The sequence below is a fragment of the Dromaius novaehollandiae genome, chromosome W, assembly GCF_036370855.1.
Source record: "Dromaius novaehollandiae isolate bDroNov1 chromosome W, bDroNov1.hap1, whole genome shotgun sequence".
Lineage (NCBI taxonomy): Eukaryota > Metazoa > Chordata > Aves > Casuariiformes > Dromaiidae > Dromaius > Dromaius novaehollandiae.
Window position 1 is genome coordinate 57,143,561 of NC_088130.1, and position 24,506 is coordinate 57,168,066.

General features: G+C 37.8%; 1 protein-coding gene across 1 annotated transcript in view; it reads right to left on the reverse strand.

The window, feature by feature from the left end:
- LOC135324505 (excitatory amino acid transporter 1) overlaps nt 1-21,444 on the reverse strand; it is a 65,240-nt gene extending 43,796 nt beyond the window's left edge. The window contains exons 1-3 of the mRNA XM_064501045.1: nt 21,306-21,444; nt 19,424-19,698; nt 446-583 (exon numbers count right to left, since the gene is read on the reverse strand). Coding sequence (XP_064357115.1) covers nt 446-583; nt 19,424-19,604 — 319 coding nt within the window. The 5' untranslated portion in view covers nt 19,605-19,698; nt 21,306-21,444. The remainder of the gene's footprint in view (nt 1-445; nt 584-19,423; nt 19,699-21,305) is intronic.
- Nucleotides 21,445-24,506: the final 3,062 nt, after the last annotated feature.

The following is a 24,506-nucleotide window of genomic DNA, read 5'->3' on the forward strand; positions in this document are numbered from 1 at the left end:
AGATGTTTTACAGATCAGTGGCACAAGTTCTTGCCTGTGATCAACAGTTGAAACTTTGTTGGTCTTGGAACATGGATGAAATAATTACTATTTTTCTGAGATTTCTTATCTTTCATAACAGTAGGATTTCACAGAAGGAGATACCAGGCTAGAAAGTAAGAGAAGAAAGTGAAGTACAAAGTCTGCTTCATAGCAGCTACATACAATAACTTGCACAGTTAGAGTGACTTGGAATGTGGAAAAACATCTTTTAATTACTTTTTGTATTAATTTGGACCTTGTGATACTGTCTCCAAAATAACATTAGCAGCAATATCTCATTCTGCAGGTTATTACATTTCTGTTCTAGCATATGGAATGTTTGTTTTTTATGATTTAGTGTGTGCATCTTTATCAAATTATTTAAGAGAAAACTTGGTAAAGAAAAATCTTTTGCTTTTTTTACCTGTGACTAAACTGGATACAATTAGTGGCAGGACCAGCATTTGCAGCATCCTCATGAGTAGTTCTCCTGGAAATGAAAAGTACTTGACTTCCCGATAACTCATCTTATATGATCGTAGAGAAAATCCAAGGATTACACCTGAGGGGAGGGAAAAAAAATTGTGACTTTTCTCTTCTAAAGGAGTAGTAACAAATTAACATGAATATTTCTGTAGTATTTATTACTGAGGTAGCTGATTAGAACATGCAGTATTTATTATGCCCCAGTGATATTCTCTCTCAAATATCAGCTAGTTATATGAATAGTCCTACAGAAGTCAATGCAAGGTGGTGTTTTTTAGTATAACAGTTTTAGAAGATTGTTTGCATTATTATTTTTTTAAACCTGGTTTTATGTAAAAGGTATCTCTTCAGCATTAATGAAAAGGAAACAGTCCCTACTTCTGCAGCTGAATGCTCTGACTTCTGGGAATTAGAATGTAATCATATATGCAATGCATATACACACTAGCCTCTGACCTTCAGAAGTCTTGTCTATGCCTGTTTTGTGTGTAGGGCCTGATCCTATAGCCACGCTTCAGATTGGTCGAGATAACCAGGAGAGACTTAGCTGAGAATCCTGTTGTGGTTAGGGCTGTAAGCAGCGCAACAGCATCAGGATATAAGTAGCTTTATACATGCCTACCTTCAGGAATGCGGGCACTTGCAAAGCAGCAGCTCATCAGGGTTTGAAGGTCTTACTGGATGACTAAGTGATGGGTTTCAGTGCCTGAAGGAGCAGGGAAAGGGGTGCCTGAATCCATTTATCTCACAGGGAATGGAAAAGTGATGCTTGAGATATACTTACAACTGGAAGCCACAGACAGGCTGACATATGTGGCAACACAAACTTCTGAGCTAGAACTCACTGGATTTTTGTCCTGTGCATTGACACAAACTGCTTGCCATTATAGGGTTAATTGACACAACTAGTTACAACTTACTGAGCCTTAAGTGGTTTGGTGCCTATCTGACAGAGGTTTTCTATATCCAGCCAGGTAACATATGGTTGCATCTGGAACAGTCTTTAATCATATGGATGCTGAAACTCACCCATCCCTCTTTCCCACTCCTGAGTCCATGTTCTTGCCCTCTTTCTAGTACTGGCATTTGTGATTTTGTGGCTGTAAGGAAAGTTGGATCAAGGAATTGATCCTGCTGCAAAAATAATTTATTTTACTGGGTTAATTTGCAGCTGGGTCAGTTCCCTGAGGTGACTTGTTTGCATGGCTTTACAAGTATTAGTACTTTTACAAGGAGATGGGTTGAAATGTGCCTTGGAGAAGAGTGGCACTGCCCCTATTGGCAGGCAAGTGAATTTAGATCTCCTAAAACTGATGATGGAACTACATCCTCAGTGGTGTTAGGAAGCGGAGCACTCAGGCTCACTTCTGGAGCCTGGGAGAACTTGGGTGCGTCCTGAAAATTTCATAAAAATAAACACTTTGCTGAAAGCTTCTGATATCTGCTCATTCCACTTTTTAACCAGTTCTGCTTTTCTTTTTTAATCAGTTTTTAGTTTGGTCGATCCATGCTGCAGATAAAATCTTCGTGCCTATCAAGGAAATTTTTGCTTCCTAATATATACTATTATGGCTCCTGTACTAGCTTATTGCCACCTGCTGATGTAAGGCAACAGCTCAGACTCCCATGTTAGTGACCTCTGGCTGCCCAGTCGTGCTGTTAGGGACTGCAGCAGGTTGGTTAAGTTAGAGGAATCCAGAGAGCTCTTACCAGAAAATTCAGATGTTACAGGATGGGAGAAAAGTGATTAGGACACAGTTGGAGCTCACATTATGGCAGAGAACTGTGAGATTAGAGCACATTTGTTTTAGCCTCATTCATGTTCTATGGACTCATGTAGCGAAACTGCATCTTGCATAATTTATTGTTTTAAGTGAAAATAAATCATAAACTGCTTAGAGAAAGGGCCTCTCTGCATTATTCTGCATAAAAAGACCTGCCTTGGAGCTTCCTTCTTTTCAGTGAGGTTTTAAATTCCATTGCAGTGTTACTGATTATTTTCTTTTTATATGGGAAACACATTTCTGAGATATAAAGAATCCATCCGGACCCTTTGTTTCTGGACTTAATGAGCAGTACATTTTGACAACTGGATAATAAGCAAATAGAACTAGACCAGTTTCTTACTTAGGCCACAGTCCTGCAATTAGTTTCACATGAATTAATCTCTGCACCAGTACAAAGCCCCACTGAAGTTAGTATGGGTTTCTGAGTCTGCTATAAGACCCAGCCCTTATGCTATAGTATAAGGGCTTGATTATCTAGTCCACTACTGTCCAAGCAGTACAAAGTGGCCTAAGAGAGAATCAGTGCTTAAGTATATGGCTGTTTCAATGAATATTATTGGTAGTGGGAGTAAGTTTCTGAAGCTCCATGTAAACCTGTTGAGCCAAAAATTCTTCTTTTTTTTTTTCCTGTCTGCTATGCTTTGTGAATAGTTACAGGACTGCTCAGCACTACAGTGTACAAACAGAATTTCTGAGAAGCAGAAAAAACGCGCCCTGGTAGTGTATTCTGGTGAATGGGGCAGACATCTGATAGCTACCAATTCTTCAGCCATAATCTTAGGATTGCTATTCATCTATAGGAAGTTGTGGATGAATGATAAGAATCTTTCTTTGACTCTCTGACTTGCCTGTAAAATAGGTATAGCAGTAGTTGCTCCACAGGACTTTCTGAAAATTAATTTTGTTCACACAGTATCTTAGCAACACAAGAAAGAATTTAAGCAAATGGTTTCCCGCTGCAAGAATCACTGTAGTCTGTGATAATTAAAGCAGAACAACATGATTTTACCAGTCTCTTTTCTCCTTAGAATATATGGAGAAGATGCTTAATCTTCTGTTCTGAATTTAAATGCCTAGAAACTGTATTCTACACCCTTTCTGTCAAAGTTATTTTAACATAAATGATGAACTTGAAACACAGACATCAGACTTGGCAAGATAGCTGTTCCACAGGTTTCAATATTAAGACAGTGCCAAATAATGATGGTGATTTAAAAATAAACACAGTGACTAGGTATCAAACTCAAATCAGGAAGTAAGACCTTACTGTATGAGATAATAAACCTTAGGAAGTTGTGCAGTGTTTCAGCAACCATCTGCATCTGTGTGTGTGATAAGAGCTGCAGTGCTTAGCACCCTCCAGCATCAAGACTGAGAAGACTGAATAGTGGAGCTGGCCTTTCTCAGTAAAAGTTTCAAGTTTCTGATTAATTCTGAAAATTGCAGTGAAACAAAGCCTTGTGTGAAACATGCTCCCACAACCTGTTGTGCAGGTTTCTGTCTACCCTTTGTAACAGAAAAGAGCAACTAATCTATGATATCAGAGCCTAACTTCTCAAATGGTAAACGGTGTACTGTTTCTGCACTGCGGGAAAGACCTCTGGAGGGAATTTTGGGGCTTTTTTAGACAAAAATCAATAGTGCTTGTTTAAGTTAAGGAGCTGAATTCTGAAGGTGTGTATCATCCTATAACAGAACCATATTGCTGAATAAGTTATGTAGTTCATAAAGGAGTAAATGAGGTTAGAGTTATAAAAAGATGTTTTTTGAGGTGTACTTGTCAGGGATGCAGTCAAATTTATGGAAAACTCAATTTGCAAATAATTCTGATGATAGGGTATCTACTGTGTAAGTGCATTTACTATAACAGAGGTAAAAAGGCAATGTTGTCCTCATTCTACTGAGAAGGGCAGGCAGCTGGGCTGGAGGTATAGCACAGCTTCTTTGCAATGGTTTCCATAACAAGGAAGACAAAATGGACTTAGATTATTCTGCTTGGAAAAGAATCTACTCACTGTTTTTGCAATTATCATTTCATGATAGTTTGTTATTTTTTACAACACAAGAATGGGGAGGCAGCTAATGCTCCCAATAAACTCATCTAAACAAGTTTAAAGACAAGACAGCATTTTTTTTCCATAATGCAGAATTAAATTGTATAAAAAATGCATTGGTCCAAAAGGGATTAGGTTCATGCAGGATAGATCTGTGGGAGTTGTTAAGCCATGACAATCTACATACAATCCTTAACTCAAGTTTTCCTTCTTTTAGCAATTAGTAATTTAGAAGACATATTGGAGGATATAGGATACAGGATAGCTTTATATTTCTTTGTCGTTCTTGTTAAATTATTTTCATAAGAATGAGTTACTGGCCAGTGTTAGAGACAGGAGCCTGGGCTACAGCATTAACCTCAGTCGGTAAAGGAGACTGTGGCTTTGGTTCTCCAGGGACCACCTGTGAGAAAGCACCTAGCTGCTGTAGGGTGTTGGAGATAGGTGCTTTGCTTTATTTTTGTTGGAACATGTTATGGAAGATGACAATTGAAAATGTAGAAAGGAAGCAATGAATGGAGGAAAGACTGGAAATTTTCCTCCCCAAAATATAGAACAATCCTAGAACTAGATTGCTTTATAGCATTTTTATACTAATGCTGATGTTCAAAATGAAATTCATTTTAGATGATTATAGTGAAGAGAGGATTTAAAACTGGAAAGTTGCAGAAGGGAAGAATAATGCTGACAATGGTGCAGATAGCATGGAAAAGGTAAAAATGGCAGATATGATTTGGGATTGCTTATTCCCAGGACAGGAAGGCTTTGGTGAATAGGGTTTTCACTTCTAGGTGCTACAGTACCAGAAAGGGAAGGATAGTCTTGTTATCAAGCTTTTAAAACTGTGTGTACACCTGTAAGTTCTAAGAAACATAACCTTCTATACCTAATTCATTAAATGGATTAACATCAAAGTGTGATGAATTGAATATTATGATCAGATTCTGAAGCAGCAAGACAAAAATTAATACTTTTAAACTATTCAGCTTTTAGGAATAGTTTAATTACGGTGATGCTTTTTCTTTTTTGTCTGTAGTCTTTACAAAAATTTGTTGTAGTATTTTACTAGAGTATTATCAGCTTATATAATTTTTAAAATTGAATTTGAAAATGAATTTTAAAATCCCCCATGGAGCAAATGAAGAGCTTCTGAACTGTATTGCAAAATGCCTTTGGTCTCACAATGGTAGGGAACAGTTTCACATGGGTCTTTGTGTTGTGGGACAGAGATGATGAGATAGATAAAAGTTGCAAACCTACACATGAGTTTAAAACTCCACATCATTAGAAGTAGAGATGGGGCTCGACCCACATCTAAGTGTCCATTCAAGAACCTTACGGAAATTTAAAACTATCCTCCTTTCTTTTTAAAATTTGCCTACCTACAAGAATTATCTATAAAGATTTAATGAAGAGGGGAGGATAGGTTGTTTTCCTACTTCAAATAACTGATAATCTAAAGAGAATACAGAAGCTCCCAAGGATAGTCATGGTGTTTTAAGTGAACAATAACAGCAGCTTTGCTAAACCAGTGAATTCTCAGTTTTTAAAATGAATTCTTATGAAGTTCTGTTCTCTACCTTATTTCAGAAACACACAGGAAATAAAAGAGCATAACATTATTTGGAGTTCATGTATTTTTAAATGTCTATGCTCTATACTATGTTTTCATGCAGAATGTGCAAAATCTAGCAGTTTTACTTTTTAATTGATCAAAAATCACTCAAGTGTATTTCAAGAAGTAACTACTAAGTGGCATATTAATAACATATAGTGCAAGAGCTGTGTTTTCCTTATTAGTCCTTGCCAATTCAAACAGAACACACTAAGAACAGTTAAATAGCACTTCAGCTTTTTACTAGTAAATCTCAAACACTGTTAAAGAAGGTCCATATCAATATCCTTTCTGTTAATAAATGAGGTCCAGACTCATTTCTTGTTTTCCAGCAGGAAATAGAAAACTTCACACTAACTGGAAAGGCTTACCTTAAACTAGGTAAAACAGTGCACTAAAATAATAGTTTCTATTACTGATCATTCAGAAAACCTTGTAACCGACAAGCAAATAACATTTTGTTCCATAACAGAAATTGGGCTAGAGCCAATAAGAGAAGCCGGCTACTACAGTTTAATAGGACATTGTATATTTTTGTTAGCTGCACAACCATTTCATTCTTATGTTCCTGCAGAGCTCTCGAATGAATGCTTTTGTTCTTTGGTTCATTTGTTTCTGCCTCATTTACCATTTCATTCTGACACCTTTTCTTCTAACAACCAGTTTCAGAAAAGGCCTCAACTGTAATTTCTTGCAAAGAACAGGTAAATAACTTCTCTATTGGTAAGAAATAATTTAAGTTGCTGACAAAATCAGTCCTTCTTAATCTTACTTAACCCACCACTAGAACCACTGACACCCCAGTTCACTTGCATGCTTTTGATAGGGTTCTTCATATTTTTGAATATTTTTATATTGACTCCTTTTTTCTCCTCTCTTGTATGATATCTCCTCCTTCCTTGTTTTCCAGTTTTCATTACATAGGCAGGGAAGTATGCTTCCTTGGTGCCATTTTGATGAACCTAAATACTGGGTACCTAACCTAAATATTAGATATCTAAATCCTGCAGCAGTCTTTTTTAGTGATTATTTGCTAGTTTCACTAATTTTATATTAAACAGGAACTCTAATTATACTAATTGTTGTTTAGTAGTGCAACTACAGGTACTTTTTTACTCATTTAATAATAATCATTAAACAACTTCTTCCATTATACAGTCATCACTGCTGCCTTGTTACATCTCTTTGACCTTCTTTATGCTAAAGGGGTAAGATTATGATCCTCTTTCCACCTCCTTCACACAAAGTGAATTTGGTGGGACAACTTAAAAAGCACTCTATGAGTCCTGACTACAAAAAAGGAAAAATTCCCTTGGTGCAGGGGAGAGGCAGTTACAAGCTGTTCTTTGCAAGTCCTGAGGTAGGTGGTAACCGAAGGAAGGGCATAGGTGGCATCAGACAGACAGGTGACATTGGGGGGAGTCAGCACAAAGCTGCTATAGCCAGGAAAGGGCTGCAATTCAAGTGATCAAAGTTTTTTTCTTCTACAATGCACTTGCACTTGTCAAATACTCAGCTGAGCTCATTTGGGAACTAAACTAGGAGGAAACTGTTTTTTACTGGGTTATTTTTCTGCCAGTTTAGTTCCCTGGCCAGGTTTAGTGCTGTGTTGGATGATGCCAGTGCTGCTGCAATGGAGAGGGAGGAGACAAACAATTGTGGTTGGAAATATGCAGCCAGGGACAGGCGCAGAATATATTCTGCCTTAATCCATCATGGAAACATACCCTTAAGCAATCTTATCAACTACTCTTCCTCATCTACAGCAATCCAGAACTGCAGCTAATAGGTGATTTAAAATTACTTTAATTCTCTTCTTCTGAGGCTGAATTTAGAGCAATTGTTTTCAACTTGAACTTTCTGCTCTGTTTCAGACCTGAAAAAGGCCAAGTATCAATTGGCCTAATACACTGGTTGATTTTTCTTCACAGAACTCATCTGATAGAGACCTAGCACAGACTCTCACCTCTACATCTGCTTATTCTTGTCTGATATGTTCCTTCAGTTTTAACTCGAGGAAACCCCTGCAGCAGAGAGCCTAAGGAGGTGTGATCCAAGTAGCTCTCATATGGCTATATATGTGGCTATGTTGAAACAGAACATGGGTTAATGTGGCCACAGATAGCTCACCTCTCCTTTGCTGGAGGGGGATCCTCGGGGGAATTGGGGAAGGAGTCCTGTAAAAAAGCCAGGTATCCTTAACATGACTGGGATCCAAAAGCTTGTGATATGGAATAATACCCTGATATGAGAGAGTACTGGGAGTAAAGTGATACCATATAACTTCTTGTTGCCTTACTTCTATTGGGAAGAATGGACTACTTGGTTTGTGCATAAAACACAAATGTACTTTATTCAGGATGCACTATGCTTACTGGGCACATAGAGACTACCCATGGTAGTCCTGGTAGGCACGTGTTGATTTGGGTAGACCTGACACTTCCTGGGAGTGCTGAAATCATTGCTCACATGCTACAGAGTTGTCATGCCTACACACGTGCACCTTGAGGCCCTCTGAGATTTCCAGACATCCAGGAATCTAGCTGGAACTCCTGCCTTGGCTCAGCTATGGAAGGTCAGAGAACAGCTGGCCTAAGATCTTCAAATTCCACCTGGACAGAAATTTAAGGCTGGAGAAAAAAAAAAAAAAAAAAAGACATGCCCACGGAAAAGCAGATTTTACACCAAAGGGTCAGTGTCAAAAGTTGTTCCTCGCATCAGAAGGGGAGAAGTCATTGTGTCACTCAGGGAGCACGAGAGGGCCATGGTGCTCCAACTGTACGGAGGGGAGACTGAATCCCAGCGCTGCAGTCACTGTGCGCCTGAGAAGTGCCTGCCTCCTGAACCTGCCACTCCTCTGCACAAGAGGTTCTGGTCTCAGTTCATGAAAATTTACTTCATCCAGTGAGAGCTATTACCTTCCAGAAGAAAATCACAGCAGACCTCCAATTTCATTCTTTAGTTACAGTTCTTGTTATCCAGAGGTATTTTTGTCATTTTCATGTATTTTATGGGGATTTACAGCTAGATTAACATTGGTATGTAGGTACTTAATTGGCAGCTCAAAATTAAGTCACTAAAAACCTGTGCCGCATGCTACTTAACGCTGGTGCTGCCTGAACTCCTGAAATGCCTCTTTACTATGGCTGGGCACTTCAGCATTGTCCTTAGTTGTAGACACACCAGTCTGTTCTTGGATTTTGTAAGGAGAAGGCATGTGAGGGGAATGGGGAGTCCGAAGCTGTAAGAAAGAACTGACGTAACTAAGCAATGCGTATAATTAGTGTTTTATGAGGTACTGCCTATCCCAGTATACCAAATCTGGGGTTATCTGAGTGCAGTTAGAGATTTTAAAAAATCATTGTAGTCTTGTCCTTTGCTAGTTTTTGGCTCCTGTGTCACCCTCTTATGTTCTCTCCCTTCTCTCATGAGTTTTTTGGCTCACTTGCTTTTCTTCCCCGATTAAGAGGTAATTTTCTTGTTTTATGATAACATGTCCAGAATATCTTTCTCTTCTTGTCCGACTTACACTTCTCTGTTACTCTATTTTTTTTCCTGTCTTCCTTGAACTGTCTCTCTATTTATTTCTCATCTTTGATTTCTCTTTTGTTGTAATTGATAAGACAAGTAATTGCAGGGCTTATGTACAGGATTTGGAATGAAGAGTTTTCATTTCTGGTACTGAAGCAGACTGTTCTGTATGAAATAGGGAGATTATGCCTGATTTCATCACCAAATGAAAACTTTATTGAAACACAAACTACTCTTATTTTATGCATTTTTATTAGTCTCTGAGCTATAGGAAAAAAAAAACATTTCTGATGCAAAAAATCACAAATAGTTCCATCAAAATTCAGGAATTCTCCCTTACTCTGCATATGAAAGATCAGACATATGCAGTATATCTCAGATTATATTTTGTGAAGTATTATTTATAACTAAGGTGCTACTCAGTGATTTACAAAATCATTATAATAATTATTTTTCATGTCTGGGTTTACTTTGCTGCTTCACCTTTTTGAAGTGTCCATGCTTTTATTCACATGAAGGATAGTTCCTAACAGATAAGAAAGCTGCTCTCTTTTAAAGTTTACATAGTTCTTTTATTGCCTTTGCATTTCTTTCCTGCCTGTTTTTCTTACACTGGAAGCTGTCATCATCTTCAACAGCACTGAAATCTGTTTTACTGTACAACAGTTTCAGCTGCCCATTTTTATTATCGTCTTTTTAACAGTATAGTAATGCTCAGGAGTCACAGTCAGTGAGACTGAGGTCCCTTAGTGTCAAGAACTTTGTGCAAACATACCCAGAAAACAGCGCTCGACTCCAAAGAATTTCTGGTGTAGTTTAAGAGAGAGCCTGAGGTTAGACCTTGTTAGGTGCCTTTGTTTTCTTAATTCCACCTCAGACACACCTTGCCACAGCAGTTCATTGTAGGACTGGCTTCCCTGATGTGCAGTATTACACCGTAACTTGTGGGACATTGAAATTATGCCTTCGTATCTCTCGGGAGCTAGAGATTCACTCCTACAACACCCCCCCCCCCGGTTAATACAGTTTAGTGTTGTTAGGCTAAATCTGTAATTGAGGTGTTTGCCTCATGGCAGACGTGAGTTATCTTTGAGTTATGAGTTATCTTTTAAATCTGTAAAAGATTTTAAAGGCCCATTTTTATCCAGTATTTTGCTGACACTTACAACCTGAATGGACTGACAGGAAGGATTTCCTGTTGTAGAATAGATAAGACTGTTGCCATATCAGGTTTAAGTAATACTATAATTCTTTATTTATGTGAATTCTTTTGATAAGGAATGTGGGTTGCTGACTAATTCATGAAATCGTGTTATCATTTTTTTGGAAAGACAGCTAGTATGCTTTCAGTCTCTAGCTCTTCGCTGATGTGGCTGATTTTCTTAGTTTAGCCATTTCATCTCTAAAAACCTTAATATGGCTTTGATGAAACTATCCACAACTAGAACCATCTGTCTGTTCAGTTTACTGGTTAAAAGCCCTTTTCAACATATGAATTTCAAAGTGTTTTATTTTAGCTGATTAAAAAGAGATCTCAAGTAAGCCTTTTCAGTGCCTAACATCCTAAGAGTTAAGTCATTTGAAGGTTAAAGTGGGTGGTCTGTGTTTCTGAAATGTTGTGCCACAGAGCATTAATTAAGATGTACTTTCCATATAGGTTATGATACCTCTCTCCTCACTGTTAGGCATTATTCAGAATGGCAAAACTTCCCCATCTTAAACGTTACAAAAATGGCAAAGGGACGCTGGCACCAGGAACAGTACTTAAGTATACAGTAAGTGCCTAAGTCCAAAACTGTGACCCTGAAAGTCTCTCTAGGTAAACAGCCTAGCTCTGGAAATCCATAAAAATAATGGGTGTTTGTTCATTTGCTTTGAAAGACTCCTCACTTCTCACAGTACTGCTCGTGTTTTTTTCCCAGAATTGCTGTGACCTAAACATCTATCACCTTCCTTATTCCAGTCAAAGTCCCAGGGATCCAGAAACTAAGCAGGTCTCTCACGCACGCACACACAAACACACACACACACAACCCAGTAGATGTGGGATACCCTGTGTTCCTGTTCTTGCTCCGCGGGTGATCTCAGAACCTTGGATTCCCTGTTGTAGACGAATGTTTTAGCCATTAGGTTACTTCATGCTGTGTTTTGCTCTTTTGGTGTCAGTATTTGCCCTTACAGTAAGTCCTGCATTTCCTTCTGCGCAGTGACACAACTCTGAAAGCAATAGTGGGATTGCATCCTCCTGCAACTTCCACGCCTTTTGAAAGGAAAAGGGTGAGTCAGTTCCTCAAGAGCTGGTGACACCATTCCTAAAGTGAGGGCTCTGCGCCTCTGGACCTTGATTGAGGGCAAATAGCTGGCATGGTCCTAACTCACTCAGAAAGGAGTGGGAGTAGGAATGTAATCTTGCTTAATTTTTTTCTCCTGGCAAGTTTTAGGCAGTTAGACATTTAGCTTGTAAACTTCTGGGGTCACCCTTTGGAGTTTCTTAGCTCTTACCCATGTACTGTAAAAACACCTAGCCTTGAGATTTGGATTCTATATGCAGACTCTGTTGCTTACATTTTAGGCCCTGAAGGATTAGATTGTAGGTCCTTGTTAAATATATATATTCCCAAGTCAAAATGATTTTAAAAGACATCAAAATGTATACAGTAGTCTTATTTATCAACGGCCTTCAGTTAGTACTCCCAAGAATTCCCTGATTACTGGTCTTGCTATATTCATACAAAGACCGTCTTTTTTTAATTCAGTCCTTGTGAATGCTAAAAACAGAGCATTTACTTGAACCAATTTAAATGAGCCATTTATGTTTCTGTGTAAATGGTGCTTAATACTTAAACCCCATCTTTAATAGACCTTTCTTCAACTTATGCCAAGTTACAGTAAATGGTGGAAACCAAGCACATAGGTTATAACTATCAAGCTGATTTTCATTTATGATCTTCTACCCATGCCAATACAAAGTATGTAGACATGTCAAATTTCAAGCAAGAAAGTGCATGGGAAAAACTCTATATTTTATCCATTTATGAAATTGGCCAAGATTCAAAAGGTGAGTGTAACTATGCTAAGAGAAAGGACATGGGAGGGCAACTATAGAATATGGCTAACAGTAACACTTTGTTATCCGTCTGATTCTTTTGTTATCCTCCTGATTTTCTTTGCCTTCTTTCTTGCTTCTAACTGTTTTCCTTTTCACTGTTGTACAGCTCCTGGACCCATTATTTTCCTCTTTTGTTCAAAGATGCCTTATAAAATATGTCTTCAACATAAACCTTTGCATGGCTTTTAAAAACTTATCTACTCCATGGTTGCATCATGTTGATAGAAAGTCCAAACAGTGTCAGTGCAATTTCAAGTTTGTAGGCTTGATGTAATAAATGGAGTAATCCAGCTTTTTCTTTTTAAAATTTCTCTGGAATAATTTCCATTTGCTCCTTATTTGGTCTTTCCCTATTTCCCATAGGATCTTCCCTGTGCTGTGCACTCTATTATTTTTGTTGTGTCAGTGATCTAATTCAAAGCTCCCTGGTCAGCAGCCTAGTTGTTTTCTAATATGCATTGCACTTATCACGAAGTGAATAGCTCATGAAGAAGAAATCCTTTAGCGCCTTACTATTTTTCTATTTACCATCCGCATTTCCTTGTTGCTCCAAAGCTCCAGGTTGAACTGGGCTGTATTATTCTGGGCAACAAATATGTGACAAAAGATGCTAAATCCCAAAGATGCCAAGTTCTAACCTGAAACTGCATGAAATACAAAAATTAAGTGTAATTTGCAGTAAATTAAAGTAACTGGGAGAATGGATAGAAGATATACACCACTAATGTGACTGCATAGATTATCTTATGCACAGTTGCTGATTCCAGAACATCAGACTTTTTTTAATGATGAATGAAAAAAAAATTAATATCTCCCAGCTGCTATTTACCCTGCTCTAAAAGGCAATGCTACAGTACAAAGTACCAGAATACCTTCACTTATATCTTATTTTTAGCAGCCTAATTAAAAGCCAGAACACTGAATTTCTTTATTCACCTTTCTTTAATACTAGCTTTCTTTATATACATTTTCAAATACACTGTCTCACTTCACCTAAAAAGATAAATATTTTTAAAAACTGTTTTTTCTTTGATATCATAAAGTCCCTGGAAACTTTTAGATACCTGCTTATTTCAAGAAATTACATGAGAAATTTAAGCCAGATGAATGAAAGTTTCAGGAATTCATAAACAACTGAACATGCTTTCTTGGGCTACACCTTCAATGTGCCCAACTCAAAGAAGATATTCTCGCTTATCCTTGCTTTACAATAGCGAGGGTACCAATAAGAATACAACTATGTTAAACATTTACTCAGCATACAAGTTATTGGCACCTTGCTTAGGATTTTGTACTGCTTTGCAGTCACTGTAGTGACTGCAGCACACACATACTCAGAAGTGGAAAGAACTGGCAAACCCTTAGTACCAATTCACTTGCTGCTAGAATGCCTCTTTAGTCCCATCTGACAGTCGTACAAACACAAAATTGTTTCTTGACAGCTTTTAAGCTGAACGCTGTTTCTGTTTTACCATATCTTTCGACAGTGTGATTGTCATAGTCTACTCCCGTCGCAGGGCATTTTCTCAGTAAAATCTCTTAGGAATCACATGAACATCCTACCTGTCTCACGTTACTAACATCCTGCGTTCCACCCAGGATAGGCTTCAAATCTGCTTTGTAAGAAGTGGTATTACATATGTCAATTTAACTGAATCACATTAAACTGAATTGCTAGGGAGTACTGAGAAGCCCACCAAGCTTTTGTTTGGGTACTACGTTTGCACCATCCGTATGAAGAGTGCAGTGAATGTTTCTTTGGATTGTTTTATGACAACTCAGAAATGGTGCTCTTCAGCACCACTGTGCAAGTTCACTGATTTGACCATTTAACAAATAAGAAAGTAGTAAAGTTATATTTTTAGGGCATTTTGTACCTTTTCTAATATCTGCGTAGCTACCATCCCCAAGATGTCCAGTTATGATTCACGAAGTAGCCGAGTGTATTGTTATTCTGTGCCATGTATGGCAGTCCAAGAACCAGTGTTGTTTCATTTCAGTAACACTGGAGTGTACAATAAGAAATTAAGATTATGGTAATAAGCTAACATAACTTTATTTTGCAAGTAACTGCTAAACTAGTGTACTATTCATATTTCACAGTCTGAGTTTCTTACTACTGGCTATTTCATAGCAGAATGAAAGTTCTTTGACTATTTCTGTACTTTTTCTCCTTTTTAAAAGGGATCATCATTTTTGAATTTTTAATAGTTACTCTTTTTTAAGGACCTTACAGTGTCTTTTTACATTTTTTCCCAAAATTATAAATATTTCTTAACTTCAAATAGAATTAAGGTTTTGCTTAGCAATGTTCTCAAGGTGTTACTAGGAAGATTTCAATCAGTGAGAAAGAGCATTTGTGCTGGGCAGGTTCTTTAGGAGAGCATAGGGACAGAGACAGCTTCTGAGTTCAGCATAAATGGAATTAATTTCTCCCTAGTTGTCCCTAAACTATCTTGATTTTCTTGTATATATCTTAACTTATTGTCTGATAGCAGATTTCTCTATGTTTTACCATATTCTCTCACCTAGGACTCACCTCCCACAGCTTTTTCTCCTATGATAATGGATCTTTGTTTTGTTCTCATGCAAATTTTACCAAGGCTGCCTTAAGCACTGTCACCATGTTCATAGTCAGCATGTAATGGGATCAAATACCCTTCTCTGGGTATGTCATTCTCAGTCTTCAGTGGATACAGAGGATCTGCCAGTAGCAGAAAAGATGGTTTTCAACACAAAAGAGGCTATCTTCTTTTGTGGGCACTATCCAGGGGTTCTGTCTACCTGTATATCAGAGACTTGTATGTCTTAGGACTCATGTTAAATTATTGTTTGGACAAGTACTGTGTTGAGATAGGAGAATTTTCTACTCTGCACAGCTTTTCACTGTTCAGGTCACCTAGGATTTTTGGCCTTGTGTAGTATGAAAGATCATCTACAGGCTTTATTTAACTGCTTGCTGTTTCAGGGACATAGGGACATCATCTCTCCTGTCTTTTCCTGTATTTTTAACTTCTTTTTTTTAAGGATGCTAAAAAGTTTTGAAATCCTACAGATGTCTTGTGCAGCTGTTCTGGAATAGATGTATGGGCCTATCTAAATTTCACATCTACTGTGAGATTGCCAGCAATTACTGAGGACTGGCTCCCATGACGCAGGCAGCCCTGTGCTCCAGCAGGTAGACAGGTAGCCAGAAATCAGAATGGGCGCCCAGACCTGGACCCTTGAATGTCCCAGTGGACAACTACAGCATTTGACTTTGGCAGTGTAAAGAGGATTTTAGCTAAAGCTTTGACACCATGATGGCTTTACAGTTTTGCAGAAACAGCCTTTTGTATTTCTCACTCCACAACCCCCCTTTGCATCGCTGGGTACCTCAGTTAAAACAGTATTGCTCTGTGGACAGCTTCTCATGATCTTTATACGTCTTGATTTTTCCTTCAGTGCAAGTGTCAGAATCCACAAGAGTTTCTGTGGCATTTAGAAATCCTGCTAGAGAAAAGTCTGGACTTCTATGGCCTTTTTGGAAAATGGGACTTTGGTAGCAGGGAATCAAGAGAGCCTGCTGAAGGAAAGGTATCTGAAAAGCAGGCATTTTGGAGACAGGGTAGTGAAACTAAGTAGTGTAGGCGAGAGGGCAGCCACTGAGATGATGCTATTAATTTGACTAACACTTCAAAGTTTGTAAGCCTTGCTGCAGACTTCCCATGAGCCGTCAAGACCTCTCGCCTACCTTGAACTGCTGCTGGTCGTTCTGATGTTTGAAACTCACCAACAGTCAGCTTCCCGAATCTGCCTCACGCAATCCTGGGCTACCGGCTGTTGTCAAGATCCACTGTAAAAACCTAATTTAATCTTTCCAGATGTGCAAGCAGAATCTGAAAAGCTTATCATAACTCACTTTGCTGACCATGTTTTTCTCAAAGTTTCTCAAAGGGCTTGAAGGCAGTTTAAATTTCACTAAGAACAACAACAACAATAATGATGATGATGATATGCTAGACCAACCCTACCTAAGCAAAACATGAAGTCAGAAGGGTCTTTCCTGAGGTTTTTAGAAACTAGAGAATAGTATGTACGTAATTCTTGTCCTTCAGTTGTAATTTCAGGTACCTTCATAGGAAAGCTTTATTGTTTTTGTATTGTAGCAGCTAGTGAATTCAGTTTTCGTCAGAGTAACAGCAGAAGTTAGGATAAATGGTTATATTTCTTCTTATCATGTGAATGCCAGATAATCTCTGCTCTGTCTACAAAATGTAAGTACGCAAAACAAACAAATGCATGTTGCAGATACTCGTTCATAACAAAGTGGGTGCCTCCGCGGACACAACTCATCTGACAAACTCAAGTGCCTTTTATAAGCGACAGTCCTGAAACAGGGCTAAGACATATGATCCTACCCACTTAACCTCTACCAGCATTAATTCTGCTCAGCAAAGAAGTCGGAAATGCTCCGTTAAATAGGCTTTTTCATCTCAGTTCCTTGACAACAGAGGCTTGAAGGAAATGTTTCTGAAGCACTGTTACTCTCCTTTAAGCTTAAATTTTGCTTTTGCTGAGTTTAGCCTTATGAAAATTGCTGGACTGGCAGCCCTAGAAACTGATATCCTCGGTCTGTGTAGATTACAGACAGCATTAAGCATCGTTTCTTGTAAACGATTCAACCCTGACCTGAGTACAGCTCAGTTTCCATGTACATTCACATCGAGGCATCTCTGATGACACAGTGAGCGGTGCTAATTGGTGGGTTAATTTTGCAATGTTGATCACTGTCTGCTAGGAAATGGCTCAAGCCCACCATCTGATTTTCCATAGCTCACCAAACAACTGAGAGATGACAACATTTCAGTTCCTGCCAAAGTAGACAGATGCAGTTCAACCACTGAGTGTCTTCCGAACTCTTAAGCCAACTGTTCCTTACTTGTGAATATTTCCACAACAGCAAAAAACCTTCCAAATGAGCAAGTTTTACCTTTTTACGAGCGACAAAGTATCAGCTTGCTGTTCTCATCATTTATGTATTCTAAAATTACACCACAATAACAAATGCGAGAAGGTTCTGGGCTATTCCATCATAGTACCAAGAGGATGCTTTTCTAGCTCTTACACCAGATGCATCTCTAGGTTCATGAGCAGAATTAGAGCATGTGGCTCATCCTATGCTGCACATTTTAGTCAATTCTCCAACTCGTGTTCTCGCTTTACTGGTACTCTGCCACTGCTGCAAGTGGTAGCAGAGCCGTGGGCAGACATTTGTCACTAGTTGTCTAAAGCCAACTGGAACATGCAATAACAGTAAAAACACTTGTCACACCAGAGCTAGATGACAGTGGAAAAATGGCACAAGTGCTTTGGTGCTGTTGTCCACTATAGACCGATGGCAATCTAAGAACTGTACTGCTTTGCAATTAGACAGTGTTTCAAAACCTGCTTAGTTTGTTCTGCCTCTTCTGAACACTGTAGATAAAACGCCTACATTTTGGACCCCGATACTAATGTAGAGGGTTTTTTGCATCAAACAAATTTTCATTTAGGAATGAAAAGCATTCGCATTCAAATACTATTGATAAAATATGAGAGAATGATGTTTGTGTTATAGCCACAAAATACTTTATTTTACCCATATGTAAATTATTACATTCTCTCCCAGAAAGACTGTCAAACTGGAATTAATTTAAAATAACCCTGCAGATGTGTTATCAAACAATGATAATGGTAAGCCCTAAAATTTCTAATTCCGATAAAAGATTTAGAAACAAGGCATGCAAATTTATATGGAACAGCCTCGTTATGGACATTAGGACCTATGTAGGTGTAGGATATGTACCCTTATCTGTAGATGCTAACATTTGGGTTTTGTTGAGCAGATTCACAGTTTTATATTTTAAATTGATTGGAAAATAAAAATGAAAATAGTATGACAAAACCATAATTTTCCTGCTCCCATTATAAGCAATACTATTTCATAAAACTTATGGTCTCATTTAGAAATTTAATCTGAAGTTAAGGGAAATGACCAAAAATGATCACATAATATTATAAAGTAAATTTTGTTACCAAAATTTAATGTGTATTTCTCAGATGACTGTCTAATGTATATTCAAAATACGTAGCTATATTTTAAGTTAACATTTTCATGCATTCCAAATCTAAATGCTGTTTGCTGTTCCAGATTCCTCTCCATACACCCTAAAAAGGCATCTAATCAGATGCTATCTTGCAGTCCTTTAAACAAGTAGCATTTCTATTGTTGCCTTAATTGCATCTGAAAGATGCATGTGTAAGATTGTGAACAACCACCAGAGGAGAAGCTTGTGCTTAGGTTTGATTGTTGTTTTGCATTTGACAAGGGAAAAGTGAAAAGATCTATGCTCTAATATTTAATTTAGCTCAGAAATAAGTAACCTTTTAATTTTCATTTCATTCATTGAGGACTTCTGGTTGTCACTGCAAGATGTTAACTGTGGATAGATTAGGTAAATAAAATTTATATCCTGAGCATTTTGCTGCAGCTGTTTTTCGTTGAAAAAGATTTTGTTGAGAACATTCAATTTAGTTCTTGTTTCTGATTCTTTCAGAGAAGAATCCATAAAACAGCTGATTTCTTTCACCAAAATTCTCCTTAGGAATCCTGGAATAATTAAAATGGCTCTTCCCAAAACGTCAGCCTGCAGCTGTCAAAGCCCGAATTCTCCAAGCCAGAGCCTTCTTATCAGTGCAGAAGAATTTGGGGTCTCATTTGTGATGTATATTGTCCAGGCAAATTGTCATTGTCAAATGCATTGGAGAACAGAATATTCCTACTGAACAAATTACTCACCGAGAATCACAGCAACAACGGTGAAGAGCACAAAGGCATTCCTCAATAAATAACTTTTAACATCATCTTTTGTTATGCTCTGCACCTTTTTTTTTGCCAAAAGTGTACGTTTCCGGACTCCTTGTTGAAAGCGTTCCATCCTACTTCCAGTTTTTGGATCTTCTCCGTTACCTTTAGTCATCTATCTTGCAGAAAGTTTTCTCTTACAGTTTACTTCTGTCAAAATCCCCTCAGAAAAGTGGGAGACCCTTTTCCTTGGGAGGTACTGGAGAAACCTGTAGGACAAGAAATATCAAATATCACAGTAAGATTTCAGAGGCCTGATTAGCCATATGTTCACATGGAAGCAAATATTCCTCCTGTTTCAGTAAGATTTATATTATTTGTAATATCTAAATTTCTGATTGCCATTTTTGGTAAATAACCTCACTGACTGTTAAAAGAACTCTTTGAAAGAAGGATTATATGGACTGTTCAGATATGTGTTTCGTGCCTCCAGAAATTAGTCTGAATTTCCTGTCATGCTGATAAAATGCAGCAGTAAATTTTTTGCAATCACTAGAGATATAACAAGGTAAAAGTGGTAAAATTCTTAGGAGCATAAGATGCTATAATGTTTAAAACTGCCTGTCAGGCCTAGTTTCCATCCATTTAGTGGGCACATTATCTGAAAAAAATTCTAACTCACTGTTATATTAATAATTGGATAGAAATACTTTGCTTGAACTGGAACATTTAAAACATTTTGCATTCAGATGTTTTTAAATGGTTGAATGCATTGGCTGAATTCCTTCTTTTCACATGGCAAAACACAGCAGGAATAGTTTACTTATCCCTCAACTACTTTTTTAGCAGATATGCCTTTGACACTTTTATGTTGATAATATTCATCTTTGAAGTGTATAAACTATTGAGAGCACATCTGTAAAACATCACAAGTTATATTCCACTTAGCTGGTCATTTCAGGCTGTAATACAAGTTCACATCGCAAAGTAACAGTTAGCTTTGCCTGTGAGCAATTATGAGGATATAATCTGATTGAAAAAAATCACACACTGAATCAACTTCAAAATGCTTTAGTATTCAAAATCCTTCATTAGGGCATTAATTTATTTTTCCTTTAAGATGAACATTTTTACGGCTGCTTGATAGGAATTTATTTAATAATGGAATCCGCAGAAAGGTGTTTTTCAGACTGAGAATCCAATTTTCTGAAGCATTAATTAATACACAGAGATGTTTTTCTGAGGAAACTGGAAATTCATAAATGGATAGAGTTAGCTGCTTCAGCTAAAATTTATCTCCATTTATACACAGTACAACTGTAACATCTTACTTTTACTAAATCTAGTACTTAAATACATTTTCTCAGGAAACATTTAGAATGTAAATACCCTGGGTTTTAAAACAGCATGCTTTAGGGCAAATACCATGTTGTAACATCATGTTGATGGGATCTGATCACTGCTTTTTGAATTACCGCCTACTTGAAGATTGGCACATTAGTATAATATTCTCCGCGAATTTTAACAGAATGATATATGTTTTACTTGTTTAGAGAGTGAAAACATCCTTAGCCTGGGCTAGATGTTGAATTTAGTAAGTACTGCAGCCTGGAGACACGCTTACTGTGTGCCTGAAGGATTCTGCTCAGAACAATTAGTTTTCAATATTTTGTAAAAAAACTAATGATTCTTTCACAGTGCCTTTTCCTCCCAAGACCACTAATGCAGATAATCTCTCCTTTATAACTAACGCGAAGATCAAGAACGAACACAGGTACAGCCAAGAAGATCATTACATTAAGCGAAATACAGAGGAGGAGGACGAAAAATGAGGACTCCATAGTGGAAGCGCCACCAGACAAAACGATCGACTCACCTTTTCAGATCCTCGGCACTGTACCACCGCCGGGCAGAGAAGGTAGGGGTTTCCCAGCAAATACAACAGAGCAGCAAAGTTCAGCGAGCGGGAGACAGAGAAAACTGTCAGCCTGCATGTGCTCTGGCATACAGCAGTTTACTATCACTGGAACTTAAGGAAAGGGGAGGAGACTCTTGGCCCGGCGCTGAAAAAAATAAAAACACATCAGCAGAGAGGGGAAAGCTGAGCTTCTGGAATATTGATTAGTCCTGGCACACTGAAAACAGGGTCACTCGCTTTGTTTTTCCTTTTAGACCACTTTCACGCTTTGTCAGTTCAGCTTCATTAGAAATGCAAAATCAGAAGCCAGGAAGAATTGCAGGATCACACACACACACAGAGAGAGAGAGCAGAGGAGGCTGGAGCCCCTCTTGATTCGATATTCCAGGCTGGGAAGCTGAAAAGCCTAAGCATAATTATATAATGCTATTCCTGTGCTTTTTAAAATAAGTGATTCCAGTATGTGAGCATGCTAGTTTGCTGTGAAAAGAAACATGGTTTAAGGTTATCAGATAGTTTCTAATGCTTGAAGTCAGTTACTCGCGAGCTCACTCTTCCCAGGGTGGGGAACCAGACATATCTCTCCGAAGCAACTGGAGCATTATCAAGAATAGAGAAAAACCATAATCGGCTATAATTCTTTGTATGTTTCTTGTAGATATTCAGAATACATGATGAGACTTGCCTGTTGTTCAGCAGTTTAAACTCACTGGATACTCAGCTCCATTCAGCCTGTTTCAACAGCAGGGAATGCATGATAAAGGGAAAAGCATAAAACATCCACTTTTGCGAAATAAGTGGCCTTTAGTTCTCCTAACATTTCAAAGTTTGCGCTGTTGAAAAGACATTAGGGCAGGAGAGGCAGTGGAATTCCCAGAGACCTTCCTTCACTTTTCAGAGGAACATTTTCATTTTAAATGTTGGTCAAGTCAGTTTAAAATATTCAATAATTGTAATTCGGTGCATCTTTCATGAGATTTTTAAGTGTATTTTCTGATAAGAAGGAGAAAAAACAAATGAAAATTTATATAAACGTATGCTAAGTGTATAACTTAAGCTTATTTATAGAGGATGTGACTTCTAACGTTTTGCCTGAAGAGCCATTATGAAGCTGTAGAAATAATCTTAGGTTATAGATACATAAAAATAATTAAGACTGGGTAAGGAATAAAATAAAGAAAGAGCGGTGTTACTTCCACAAGATCATAGTAATGGCTTTGCTAAAGTGCTTGTAATTTAACTGTATTTCAAATAATGATGTACAGTGTAGAGAAAAATATCTTACAGTAAAAAGCAACCATGCTTGTGATTAACGTAAATTTGCATTTGGACAGAGAATTGCAGAATTTTGATCTTAGGTATCTGACTCAAGAAAGAAAATAAACATCTGAATTACCTTATTTGCTTCATTAAAAGAAAAAAGGCAAGAAAAATTGTTGACAGCTTCTGTTGCAGTCAGAAACCATTTTTCCTCTTTAACACCACATGCTGCATTTTGTTATACCTGGGATGCTTAAATATCTATCTCACCATTATTTTTCATGGCCCAGTTTTTACATATTTTCACCAGTTTGCCTGGAGATTGGAGCTGACCTCTTAACAGACCTTTGGCCTTTAGTGAGCAGCTCGTTTAATGTTTCTCTTTGGAGTATGGCGTGCTTGCTGTGAAACTTCCCAGATAAGGACTTCCTCCTGCCCTCAGCTCACAGGAATGGTGATGTTGCAGTTGCCTTAATGGCCCAGGGGTCACGCCCCAAATCGAGGTGATCCAAAAGTAGGTCGTTAGTTAATGCTTTCATTACTAGTAGGCTTTACGAGAAACTAGTACAATCTTGCAAGAGAGAATTAGCTGTTCAGTGAGGCAAAATGAAAATAGACAATACGCAGTCTTACAGCTTAGTTTAAGTTCAGCAGTGATGCTTTTATTTAGCTCTCAGTAAGCAACCAACATGATTGCATACTGCTTAGAGAAAATATTAAGCTTTTGTCCACATGCTCTTGTTCAAAGTTTTCTTTCCATCTTTCTCCCTCTCTCCTTCCTTTTCTGACATTCATTCCTTTTATTAATTACTTATCTTCGATTGTGAAACAAGGAAATTAAATGATATAAATAATACTATGCTGTATATTACAACAGACATCTTTTTTAGATATCTGTGGATAACAATAAATGAGTCACCGCGTACTAGTACAGTGTCTCCTGGCAATGCATAAAATTCCTATGCATCTACTGGAATTTCCTATTAAATATACAATAGATTTAGTAGATTTAGTATACGATATTTAATACTAGAACTAGGACAAGGTTTAAAACATTGCTGGTTAAGTGGTTGTATCTGTAACTTTCAGTAGTACTGTTAGTTTCTAGGAAGAGCAACTTAAAACATAAAAGCTACTAGAAACATTTTAGAGTTTAGATTAGAGCAGCCAACACTAAGAATGTAAGAATTATATTCTTATGTAAGAATTACATATATTATATACATTATTGGTATGCTTCGTAAAGTAACATAGAGGAGCGGTCATTGGTGTTACCACCAATTTTACATTGACAAAATAATTTCTACATGCTTCAGTTCCTGTTTCATAAAAAGGGAGAAGGAGCTATCTAAGGCCTTGGTGAACCTTGCTGAGCATATTAACTGAGCACTTTCATCTGTGCTTTGGGCTTCAGTTTCAGCCCTTATTTCACAAGGCACCAGGTGGCTTATAAAGCAGGGAAATGCAAGTATAGGGTAAGGCCTGGCTTCAACGTGAACCTTGTCCTTACGGGCAGTATGGGTTCAGCCAGCTCAAACCACTTGTCATGGTAAGCTCAAACCCGTCTTGGTTGTGGCTGGCAAAATCAGTCATTAAAGCATTTCAGCAACATATTCAAGTGCCTTTGTAAAACAAGTAATGGTATTAGAGTGGAAGCTGCTAAGTATTGTTATTTTAAGGGGACTAGATCTATCAAACAAAACCCCCATGAAGTCAGTTATAAAACGTGTCAGTGGAAATGAAACAATAAATTGTACAACTGTTTCATTTCCTAGATAATAATAAATGTAGTATGTGAGTGCATGGATCCCAGCTGAAATACACTTAACATTCAAAGTAAACATAGTCTTCACATTAATAAATCAGCACTACAAATTAATACTGGCTGAATCTTTAAAG